Consider the following 12,243-nt stretch of genomic DNA (forward strand, 5'->3'; position numbering starts at 1 on the left):
CATCCGGTACCACACGGATGGCAGTCTCTTCAATCTGAGGTGCCTGCAAGCTCACACCAAGACACAAGAGCAACTTGTCCAAGTACAAGGACTGCCTAAAGAAATCTCTTGGTGCCTGCCACATTGACCACCGCCAGTGGGCTGATATCGCCTCAAACCGTGCATCTTGGCGCCTCACAGTTCGGCGGGCAGCAACCTCCTTTGAAGAAGACCGCAGAGCCCACCTCACTGCCAAAAGACAAAGGAGGAAAAACCCAACACCCAACCCCTACCCACCAATTTTCCCTTGCAACCGCTGCAACTATGTCTGCCTGTCCCGCATCGGACTTGTCAGCCACAAACGAGCCTGCAGCTGACGTGGACATTACCCCTCCATAAATCTTCGTCCGCGAAGCCAAGCCAAAGAAGAAGAGACATCATTGACTATTTTTTAAAGGATGTACAAAGAACAAAAACAAGCAATTTCTGTTAAAGCTTTCAAAATCACATATTATAATGTTCAGTTTGTTCAGAATGTCACAGTCTTGGAGAGGGTGCAGCAAAGATTACTAGAGTTGAGAGACTTTTAATTTCAATCCAGTGAACAAAAGGAGCTAAAGAGGTTCTTTTTGGAGGAGATGCAGAATTGAAGTGTATTGAAAAACAAGAAAACAAGAAAAAAATTGTATGTGTAGAACTCCAGCCCAAGTGCAGCTTTCTTTTTGGAGCAGCAGACACAGTGGGCCAAATGGCCTCCTTGTATCTCACAGAGGAACACAAGAAGAGCAACTGCAGATGCTGGAATCTTGAACAAACAACAAGCATCTGAAGAGACTCAGCAGGTCAGGCAGAAGAGAGAAATGAACAGTCTTCTCATTGTTCCTTATCTGTTATAAATGTGAAATGTTTCCATTGGACAGGTACCGTAAGTGGTAAACAAAAGGGAAGAGAGGATAGCAACACAAAACAACCAGAGAGGATTTGTGAAAAACCTTTTCTCTTGTTCTCCCCTTTTCCATTCCTTCTACTTACTACACCCTCACAAAGGCAGTTGTGATCCGTATGGTATATGCACATATATTGAATCAGTTTTACCAAGTAATTCATTGTAGGATGGTGGAAGAAGATTCAGTGGTTATTTTCAACAGTAAACTGGGTAAATGCTTGAAAAAGAAAACAGCATTATGGATGAAAAGCAGGGGAATGGGAGTAATTGGATAATCCTATCAAAGTGTGTTAGGCTGAAGAGTCTTCTGAGCTGTGTCATTCTCAGATTACAAATGTATCAAGAATCATCCAGGACTGTTAGCCAAAGAAACACCACATATATCAGTAAAGAATTTGTCAGTTTAGCTGGAGAATGCACAATTTTCAGTAGGTATTAACATTTTAAAACCTTTGAGTACCACAAACTCTTCATGTTCCGATATTCTTCATGGTAGTAACTCAAAATCCATTTTGGCTGACTTAATTCTGATGGATTAATTGCATCATTCACTTCCAATGGAGTCTGTTTGCAAACAAAATTTTTTAAAAGTGCTGGAAATACTCAGCAGGGCCAGGCACCACCTGCAGAAAGAGAAACAGAAATAATTTCAGGCCCTTCATTAGAACATGATAGATATTGTGGGTGGGGTTCAAGTTGTGGGAGTTTGGAATTTAAGTAAAAGTCCACGTGGAATGAGTTGTAATGAGTTACAGTATATTGCCCAAAGAAATAGGTGTGCCTGTTTTTATTCAACACCTTGTTGAAGATTGGCAGTGGAGGAGAAACCATTGACAGTGAACAAGGCAAAAAGAATTCGAGATCCTTCTGGAGAGCAGAGAATTTCTTCACAGTACAGTAGATGAGCAAAGTGGAATTCCAAATGCTAGCCAGGTCCAATTTTAACTCCTTTTCTGCCTGAAATGAGTGAAAGAATTCCTGCTCCTCTGGCCCCACAATGAAGAATAAGTCAAAATGTGCATAGCTCACCAGGTGTCACTCGGTAGACTGGTTAAATAGCATCATATGCTGAATGTCCTTGTTTTGTATCAAAGTACAAGATGCTGGCTGGTGCCATCATGTGATCAAACACCCCTTGAAGAATACATAGAACAATTTCCTTCAGTGCAGAATAAGGCACTGAGAATTCAGCACCAAGTTTTGTACTTGTCTCACACCATGTACTTCAGCAGTACGTCAGATGCTTATGGCACAGTATTAGGCCATTCAACCCATCATGTCAGAAACCCTTTTATAGAACTGGAAGGAAACAAAAGAGCGTGTTGAAGTTGCAAATAGGATGGAGGGGACGAGGATGCCTCTGATCAGATAAAGCCACGCTGACCATGGGTTGTCTGATTGTAGAAATGGTGTTTCAAAATAACCACACAGAAATTATTATGTAAGACGTAACATGCGTTTATTCAGTCAAGAAGCTTCCAGAGAGGGGAGGAGTCACGTGATGGAGTAGTGGCCGGACGGTGAACTCCAGCCCTCTCCAGAAAAGTCGGGAAAAACAAGAGAAAATACAAAGGCACAGAAATAAAAGTTAAAGAAAAGTGAGTATAAAGGTGGAAAGAAGATGGCGACAAAAAAAGAAAAATCAAAATCAACGGTAAGAAGAGAGGAAGAGAAGACAACGGAGGAAGAGAGAGAAGGCCGTACCTGTCCGAAGAGGCCCGATGTGGAGAGAGAAGCCCGCTTCCTCAGGTCGGTAGAAATAGGACTACAAAAATGGCTCGCAGAGCCGAGTAAAAGTGCGCAACCGCGCATGCTCGAGGAGTCGCGCATGCGCGATGCGCATGAAAAAAACACACCGACGGGAGGGGGGACCAGCTGGGGAGTCGATCTCCACAGCCGGCAACGACAGCTGCAGAACACCTGAAGCAAGAAGAGACCACAGAAAACAATGAAAACAAGAAAGAAGAGAAGAAAAGGGCAACAAAGAAACAACAGATGGCCAACCCAGAGGAAGAAGAAGAAGAATACAGTGAAATAGATGAAGGGAAAGGCAAGGTAAATGATATACTTTCTCTTGTTAGAGGATACATGGAGTCATTTAAAGAATGGCAAACACAGGAATTCAATGATTTAAGAAGAAGAATAAACAACACAGAAGAGAAAGTGAATAAAATAGATATGACCTTAACAGAAATGGGAAAGAAAATGGACAAGATGGAAGAGCGGGCAGTAGCAGCAGAAATGGAGGTAGAAGACTTAAAAAAGAAATTGGAGGAATCCAATAAAAAAACTAAAGAGACACAAGAACTACTAGCTCAAAAAATAGATATAATGGAAAATTATAACAGAAGAAATAACATAAAGATAGTGGGCCTTAAGGAAGATGAAGAAGGCAAGAATATGAGGGAGTTTATAAAAGAGTGGATCCCTAAGACCCTAGGATGTCCAGAACTACAGCAAGAAATGGAAATAGAAAGGGCACATAGAGCATTGGCCTCTAAACCACAACCACAACAAAAACCAAGATCTATTGTAGTAAAATTCCTAAGATATACTACAAGAGAAAAGGTACTGGAGAAGACAATGGAAAAAGTAAGAGAAGGCAACAAACCACTGGAGTATAAAGGGCAAAAAATCTTCATTTATCCAGATATAAGTTTTGAACTCCTAAAGAAGAGAAAAGAGTTCAATACAGCAAAGGCGATTTTATGGAAGAAAGGGTATAAATTTATACTAAAGCATCCAGCGGTATTGAAAATATTTATTCCAGGACAACAAAACAGACTATTCTCGGATCCAGAAGAAGCACGAAAATTTGCAGAACAATTACAAAAATAGACTGAGGGATGAAGACGGGTAATGAGAGTAAAAATGATCACGATTGATAAGTATGTGGGTAAAGACAAAAATAGACTGAGGGATGAAGACAGGTAATGAGAGTAAAAATGATCACGATTGATATGTATGCGGGTAAAGAGGTATAAGAGTGAATAGAGACAATGTGCATACGTGATTGTATCTGTAATTAGAGGAAAATATAGATAGTAGAGACAAGAATTAATAAGGGAAGGTAATGAAATAGAGAGAATAAGGAGGGAATTAAAAGAGTGACCTTTGTGACATATGAAAAGTGAAATCTTTTCTGGGGGGCTGGGTGGGGGGAAATAGTGGTCACTGCAAAATCAGTTGACGCTTGCGAGTGGATTCGCAAATCCAAATGGAGAGGGGAGATGTGGTTGTCCGACAAGGGATAAAGGACAACTCAGGAGGGGAAGGGGAGATTGGGGATAAAGAAGATAGAAATAGGAGAATAAGGAAAATGTTGGATGTTGTAGGAATGTTGTCTTATAAAGAGTTGAAAATAAGAAAACCGAAATGGAAAAGGAGGAAAGGTAATGAGGGAAAAACGGAAAGAGAAGATAAACAAAATATAAAATGGCTACGCTGAACTATATGACTTTAAATATTAATGGAATACATAACCAAATTAAAAGGAAGAAACTACTAAACTTACTGAAAAAGGAAAAAATTGATATAGCATTTGTCCAAGAAACACACTTAACTGAATTGGAGCACAAGAAATTAAAGAGAGATTTGGTAGGACATGTAACAGCAGCATCGTATAATTCAAAAGCAAGAGGAGTGGCTATATTAATTAGCAAAAATGTGCCACTTAAAATAGAAGAGGAAATAATAGATCCAGCAGGGAGATATGTTATGATAAAATGTCAGATATATTCGGAGTTTTGGAATCTACTTAATATATATTCACCTAACGAAGAAGATCAAAAGTTTATGCAAGATATCTTTTTGAAGGTAGCTAATACGCAAGGGAACATACTAATAGGAGGGGATTTCAATCTGAATTTGGATCCAAATATGGATAAAACGGGGAAAAAAATTAACAGGAAGAACAAAGTAACCAAATTTATAATTAAATCAATGCAAGAAATGAAACTTTTGGATATATGGAGGAAACAAAACCCAAAAGAAAAGGAATACTCATACTACTCGACTAGACATAAAACATACTCATGAATAGACCTATTTTTGTTATCAGCTAGTATGCAGGATAGAGTAAGAAAAACAGAATATAAAGCGAGAATGCTATCGGACCATTCACCCTTAATACTGACAGTAAAGCTAGAGGACATCCCTTCAAGAATGTCTCTTCTTTGGCTTGGCTTCGCGGACGAAGATTTATGGAGGGGGTAAAAAGTCCACGTCAGCTGCAGGCTCGTTTGTGGCTGACCAGTCCGATGCGGGACAGGCAGACACGATTGCAGCGGTTGCAAGGGAAAATTGGTTGGTTGGGGTTGGGTGTTGGGTTTTTCCTCCTTTGCCTTTTGTCAGTGAGGTGGGCTCTGCGGTCTTCTTCAAAGGAGGCTGCTGCCCGCCAAACTGTGAGGCGCCAAGATGCACGGTTTGAGGCGTTATCAGCCCACTGGCGGTGGTCAATGTGGCAGGCACCAAGAGATTTCTTTAGGCAGTCCTTGTACCTTTTCTTTGGTGCACCTCTGTCACGGTGGCCAGTGGAGAGCTCGCCATATAATACGATCTTGGGAAGGCGATGGTCCTCCATTCTGGAGACGTGACCCATGTATAGATGGAGATTAAACCCCATGCTACTTAAAAGACCGGATTTTAGAGAATTTATTGAAAAACAATTAAAAATGTATTTTGAAGTAAATACGGAATCAGTGGAAGATAAGTTTATACTATGGGATGCAATGAAAGCATTCATTAGAGGGCAAATAATAAGTTATGTAACCAAGATGAAGAAGGACTATAATCAGGAAACAGAGCAGTTGGAAAGGGAAATAGTAAACATAGAAAAAAAATTAGCAATGAAGGAAGATACAACTAAAAGAAGAGATAAAAAAATAAAATATGAAACATTACAAACATATAAGGTAGAGAAGAATATAATGAAGACAAAACAGAAATATTATGAACTAGGTGAAAAAACACACAAAATCCTAGCATGGCAGCTTAAGACAGAGCAAACTAAGAAAATGGTATTGGCAACAAGGAAAAAAGACAAACAAATTACATATAATCCAAAAGAAATTAAGGAAAACTTTAGAGAATTCTATGAACAATTATACCGAACCGAAAACGAAGGGAAAGAAGGGAAAATAGATGAATTTTTGACTAAAATTGAACTACCAAAACTACAAATAGAGGAACAAAATAAATTAACAGAACCATTTGGAACAGTAGAAATACAAGAGATAATAAAAAAATTACCAAATAATAAGACACCAGGAGAGGATGGATTTCCAATAGAATTCTACAAAACATTTAAAGACTTATTAATACCGCCCCTCCTGGATGTAATCAACCAGATTGATGAGACACAAAACTTACCAGATTCATGTAAAACAGCAATAATTACAGTAATACTAAAACAAGGGAAAGATCCACTCTCACCAGCGTCATATAGACCAATATCTTTGCTAAACACAGATTATAAGATAATAGCTAAACTATTAGCAAACAGATTAGCAGAACAGGTACCGAAAATGGTAAATTTAGACCAAACTGGATTTATCAAAAAAAGACGCACAACAGACAATATTTGTAAATTTATTAACTTAATTCATGCAGTAGAAGGAAATAAAGCACCTACAGTAGCAGTTGCTTTAGACGCAGAGAAGGCCTTCGACAGAGTAGAATGGAATTATTTGTTCAAAGTATTGCAAAAATTCAGTTTACCGGAGAAGTATATTAATTGGATTAAAGCATTATATAAGGGACCGTTAGCGAAAGTGACAGTAAATGGACATGTATCAAAGCAATTTAACTTAAGCAGGTCAACGCGGCAGGGATGCCCACTATCACCGTTATTGTTTGCGCTAGCTATAGAACCACTAGCAGAATTGATAAGAATAGATAATAATATAAAAGGAATAAAAATAAAAGACAGGGAATATAAAATCAGTCTATTTGCGGATGATGTTATAGTGTACTTAACAAAACCAGAACTATCAATAAAATAATTATATAAGAAATTGAAGGAATATGGAGAAGTGTCGGGTTACAAGATAAACGTAAATAAAAGTGAAGCAATGCCTATGAATAATGCAGATTTCTCAAAATTTAAGAAGGAATCTCCATTCAGATGGCAAATGCAGGCAATAAGATACCTAGGTGTACAAATAAACAAAAATCTAGGCCAATTATATAAACTCAATTACAATCCACTAATGAAAAAATTACAGGATGATTTAGAGCATTGGAAAGATCTACCACTAACACTGATAGGAAGGATAAACTGTATTAAAATGAACATTTTTCCAAGGATACTATACTTATTTCAGGCATTGCCAATACAACTGACAGAAAAATTCTTCAAAGAGTTAAAGAAAATAATAAGGAAATTTTTATGGAGAGGGGGGAAACCGAGGATAGCTCTAGATAAATTAACAGAATGGTATAAACAAGGAGGCTTACAATTGCCAAACTTCAAAAATTATTATAGAGCCGCACAATTAAGATACCTATCAGATTTTTATCAAACAAGGGAAAAACCAGACTGGACGAGATTAGAATGAGATAAAATAGGGGAAAAGATACCTGAGCACATATTATATAAATGGGACGAAAAATTGGTACAACATAGAACTTCTCCAGTATTACATCATCTCCTCAATATTTGGAAGAAGATTCATGTAGAAAGAAATAAAACAAATTATCAATTACCAAAACTACTATTGACGCAAAATAAGCTACTCCCTTTTACAATAGACAACCTTTCCTTTAGAAAATGGGAAAAAAAAGGGATTAAAAGAATAGAAAATTGTTTTTCAGGAAGTAGATTCTTATCCTTTGAACAAATGAGAGATAAGTACAATATAACTGGAGATACAGTGCTGGCATATTACCAACTGAGATCCTACTTGAAAGATAAATTAGGAAGCAATTTGAGTTTACCAGAGGGAAGTAACCTTGAATATGTGATTACAGATACAATGTTAATCAAAAGATTTATAACAAATATGTATATTAAACTGCAAGAAAAGGAGAATGAGGAAACAAATGGTAAAACTAAACAAAAATGGGAACAAGATTTAAATATAAAGATAAAAAAGGAAACATGGGAGAAATTATGTTCTGGAACGATGAGAAATACAATAAATATGAGGCTACGTATGATACAATATAATTGGTTACACAGACTATACATTACACCGCAAAAGTTAAATAAATGGGACCCAACAGTATCTGATAGATGTTTTCGATGTAAAAAAGAAATGGGAACAACAATTCATGCAATCTGGACATGTGAGAGAGTAGAAAAATTTTGGGATGATCTCAATCAGATATTAAATAAAATAACAGAAAACAATATACCAAAGAATCCAGAGATCTTTCTCCTAAGTAACATAAAAAACAAAGAATTTGGAATTGATTTGGAGGATGCACAAAAAAGATTTGTTAAGATAGCCCTAGCCGTAGCAAAAAAATGTATTATGTCAACCTGGAAATTGGAAGATAATTTGAAAATACAACAATGGTATATAGAAATGAATAAATGTATTCCATTAGAAAAAATAACATATAGTTTAAGAAATAATATTGAAATATTCGAACAAGTATGGGAGCCTTACATTAAATACAATACCGAAAACCTACCGGGAACAAACATTACCTAAGTTGATGGAAGGAGAAGGAAAGAAAAGAATGGACTCAGTAGAATTTCTGGTGTATTATGTTGAATGACAACATTGTCTGACTGGCTTAATGCAACCTAGATTGTATACCTAAAATGGATGAGAGGGGGGGGGGGTGGGGGGGGTGGCTTGGGAGGACGGAGGGGGGGGGGAGAAAAAGTCACTGTATATGTGTGAAAAAGTGTATATCATGGCTAATGTGATTTATGGTGTGGGAAAAAAAAAAGCTTCCAGAGAGCAGGGTACAAGCTTAAGGCTACGAAACTCTCAGACAGGAATCAATTCTCACCTCTTCTACTGAGCCACACCCCATTGCCTGCCTGATCTCTTTATCACGATAATGCTAACTGACTACTACCTGTTAGATCAATCTAAAGGATGCAATAAGCGTCCAGCACCACTCAGTCCCTGAATGGCATTGTTTCTGCTTTGAAGTTTTGGTCACCATTGTCAACTATTATGAAACTATCCATTGACATGTGCACATTGGAAACCAGAAATCAGACACACAGAGAATGGACACTGGTGTGTACTGTGAGCAACCCTTCCAGACTTCTGTTGATTTTTTGTATACCAGAAGGATGTTCTTAATTATAACTGGTACATGAGATTAAATGACCAACAACAAATCATTTCCCTGTCTTTAGGAAGAGGATATGCAAAATGTAAAACATAAGCTGTAGCAATACCTTCAAATAAATGTTATCCAATTTGTATGCAGGAAAATGCCTTAAATATTGAAAGAGGTTCAAACAGTACTAGTGAGGTGACTCTGTCTACCCATCACTAGAACCCGTCATTCCTGCTGGCATGACTCAATAAAGACTGTTTTGTACTGTATGGCTTGGTTTTACTTTCTGTATCTTGATCAGGAGCTCGACTTTAACATGATCAAGGAGTGAATGGGAGAAATTAGAGCATAGAACATTGACAAAAGAACATAGTCTAAATAATGTGAAAATGCAAAATGCAGAACAGCAAGAGATGCCAGTTGGTCAGACTGGGAACATGCTCCCATTCCCAGAGGAAAAATAAGAAAATGGGGAAAAGACCAAACAAGCTGAGCCAATATCACAGACAAAAAAAGCAAGTTACCTGATGTTGTTGAATTCAGTTTAAGTCCAAAAGGCTGAAATCTGCCTGTATGGAATAAGAGGTGCTGTTTCTCAGGCTTGTTGCCCCTCATTGCAACAGTGAAGGACGCCACAATTGTTCAGTCAGAATGAGAATGGGATGGAAAATTAACGTGGCACCGCGTAGGAAATTCAGATAAAGTCCTCTATAAAACAGTCACCTGATATGGACTTTTTAAAAATTCACCAATGTAGATGAGACCATGTTGTGAACACCAAATGCAAGTGAAGGTTCTTCGTCACTAACTTGTTCCCAACTCCTACAGCATCTCCAAAACCTGCAATCTCGCCCACTATGAAGTACAAGGGCAGCATCAGCATGGGAACACGACCAGCTATAGATTTTTTCCAAGGTGCACACCATCTTGTTTTGGAATAAATTGCAGTCCTGTCATCAATCCTCCTCCTTGCACCTTATGCAACAGTGTAGCAGTGCCGTGAATGGAAATACGGCAGTGGTTTTCATTTGCTGATCAGCACTATGGGCATCTTCTCAAGGTCAGTTGAGTATTAAATGCAGCCTTGCCAGCAGCATACCGATTCTGAAAGTGATGGTTGGGTGGTGGAGGTAAAGTACAAGAAAATAAATGCTCTGAAGCGGAGTACAGCAAAAGTAATTTGGACTTGTCTGCCATACTGGCTGACCAATCCAGCATGCAGAATCTGCAAGGCAAACATCTGCCCCAAACATTAAAAGTTCCTTCCATCCAGGTTATTTTTATGGGAATTTAAATTCATAGGTTTCTGAATGTAAAAGTTAGGATTTTTTAAAAAAAATATACAGATTATGAAAACCAGTAAAACCTCAAATTTAACTAAAGACAACAGATGAGAGTAGTTTTAATGACTTCTGGGACTAATTAATTATGTGTTGCTCCCTCTGTTTCAATTCTATTTTGATCGTCTCATCATATCACAAGAGTGGAATTAGGCCCTTTGCCACATTGAGTCTACTCCACCATTCTAATCATGAGCTGATCCATCCTCCTACTCAGCCCCATTCCCTGGTTTTTACCCCGTGATCCTTGATACGCTGACATAAAATATCTGTCAACCTCTGCCTTAAATACACCCAATGACCTTGATTCCACAGACTCTAAGGCACTCTAGCTAAAGACATTTTTCTGAGTCTCTGTTTTAAACTGATGCCTTCACCCTGAGGTTATGCCCTCTTGACCTAGAAACCCCTACCATCCTTGCCACATCAACTCTGTCCAGGCATTTCAGAATTCGAAATGTCTCTATGAGGTTCCCCCTCATCCTTCTGTACTTCAACATGTGCAGTTCAAGAGCTAACAATTATCCCTCATCTGCTAACCCTTTCATTCCTGCTATCCTTGATAAATCTCTGAACCCTCCACAAAGCAAGACGTCTTTTCTCAAATAAGGTGTCCAAAACTGTACACAATATTCCAAGTGAGGTCTAACCAGTGCTTTATAGAGTCTCAACATTACACCCCTGCTCTTGTATGCTGTTCCTCAAGAAATGAATGCCAACATTGCATTTGCATTGTTCACCAATGTCTGAATCTGGAGATTAAATTTTAGGATACCCTGCACAAGGACTCCCAAGTCCCTTTGCTCCTCGGAATTTTGAATTTTCTCCCATCTAATAGTTTTCCTATCTCTTTCTTCTCCCAAAGTGCTTGACCGTCCTCTTTTCAACAATGTATATTATCTGCCACCTCCTTGCCCATTCTCCTCATCTATCCAATTTTCTCTGCAGACTTTTGGTAACCTCAGCACCATCTGCCCTACCACCTATTTTGGTATCATCTGCAAATTTTGCCACAAATCCATTTATTCCATACTCAAAATAATTTATATATAATGTAAAATGCAGTCCCAATACTGGCCCCTGAAGAACACCACTGGTAACCTGTAGCCAACCAGAATAGGATCCCTCTGTTTCCGGCCAATCACCCAATGCTCTATTGATGCTAGTATCTTTCCTCTAATTCCATGAGCTCTCATCTTGTTTATAAGCCTGATGTGTGACACCTTGTCAAAGGCCTTTTGAAAGTCCAAATACACATCCACTGCATCTACCCTGACTATCCTACTTCCTTTAAGTCAACCATGTTGACTTGGGCCAATCTTTTCATGCACCTCAAGGTATTCCTTAATGTCATCCTTGACAATCGACTCCAATGATATGAGGCTAATAGGTCCATTTTTTTTCCTGTTACCTTGTTCCCTTCTTAAACTATGGTATGACATTCGCGATCCTCCAGTCCATCGGAACCATGCCAGAAATCTATTGATTCCTGGAAGATCATTAATAGTACCACCACAATTTTTACAGCTATCTCCTTCAAAACCTGAGGGTGCATTCCATTGGTCCAGGAGACTCATCTACCCTTAGACTCTTTACTTCTCTCTTGTGATCTTGACTGTATTCATTTCTGAGAGAGCCATGAGAGTCTGGTATTCAACTAATGACTTCCACAGTGAAGACTGATCCAAAATATTCATTCAGTTCCTCTGCCATCTCTTTGGCTTCCATTAC

At 38.4% G+C, this 12,243-nt stretch overlaps 1 protein-coding gene across 1 annotated transcript in view; it reads right to left on the minus strand.

Annotated features, from left to right (window-relative positions):
• Positions 1–12,243, minus strand: part of mettl21e (methyltransferase like 21e) — a 42,218-nt gene that overhangs the window by 28,475 nt on the left and 1,500 nt on the right. The window contains exon 2 of the mRNA XM_069890684.1: positions 9,697–10,276. Coding sequence (XP_069746785.1) covers positions 9,697–9,787 — 91 coding nt within the window. The 5' untranslated portion in view covers positions 9,788–10,276. The remainder of the gene's footprint in view (positions 1–9,696; positions 10,277–12,243) is intronic.

Source organism: Narcine bancroftii, chromosome 7 (assembly GCF_036971445.1).
Source record: "Narcine bancroftii isolate sNarBan1 chromosome 7, sNarBan1.hap1, whole genome shotgun sequence".
In the NCBI taxonomy this organism is placed as follows: Eukaryota; Metazoa; Chordata; class Chondrichthyes; order Torpediniformes; family Narcinidae; genus Narcine; species Narcine bancroftii.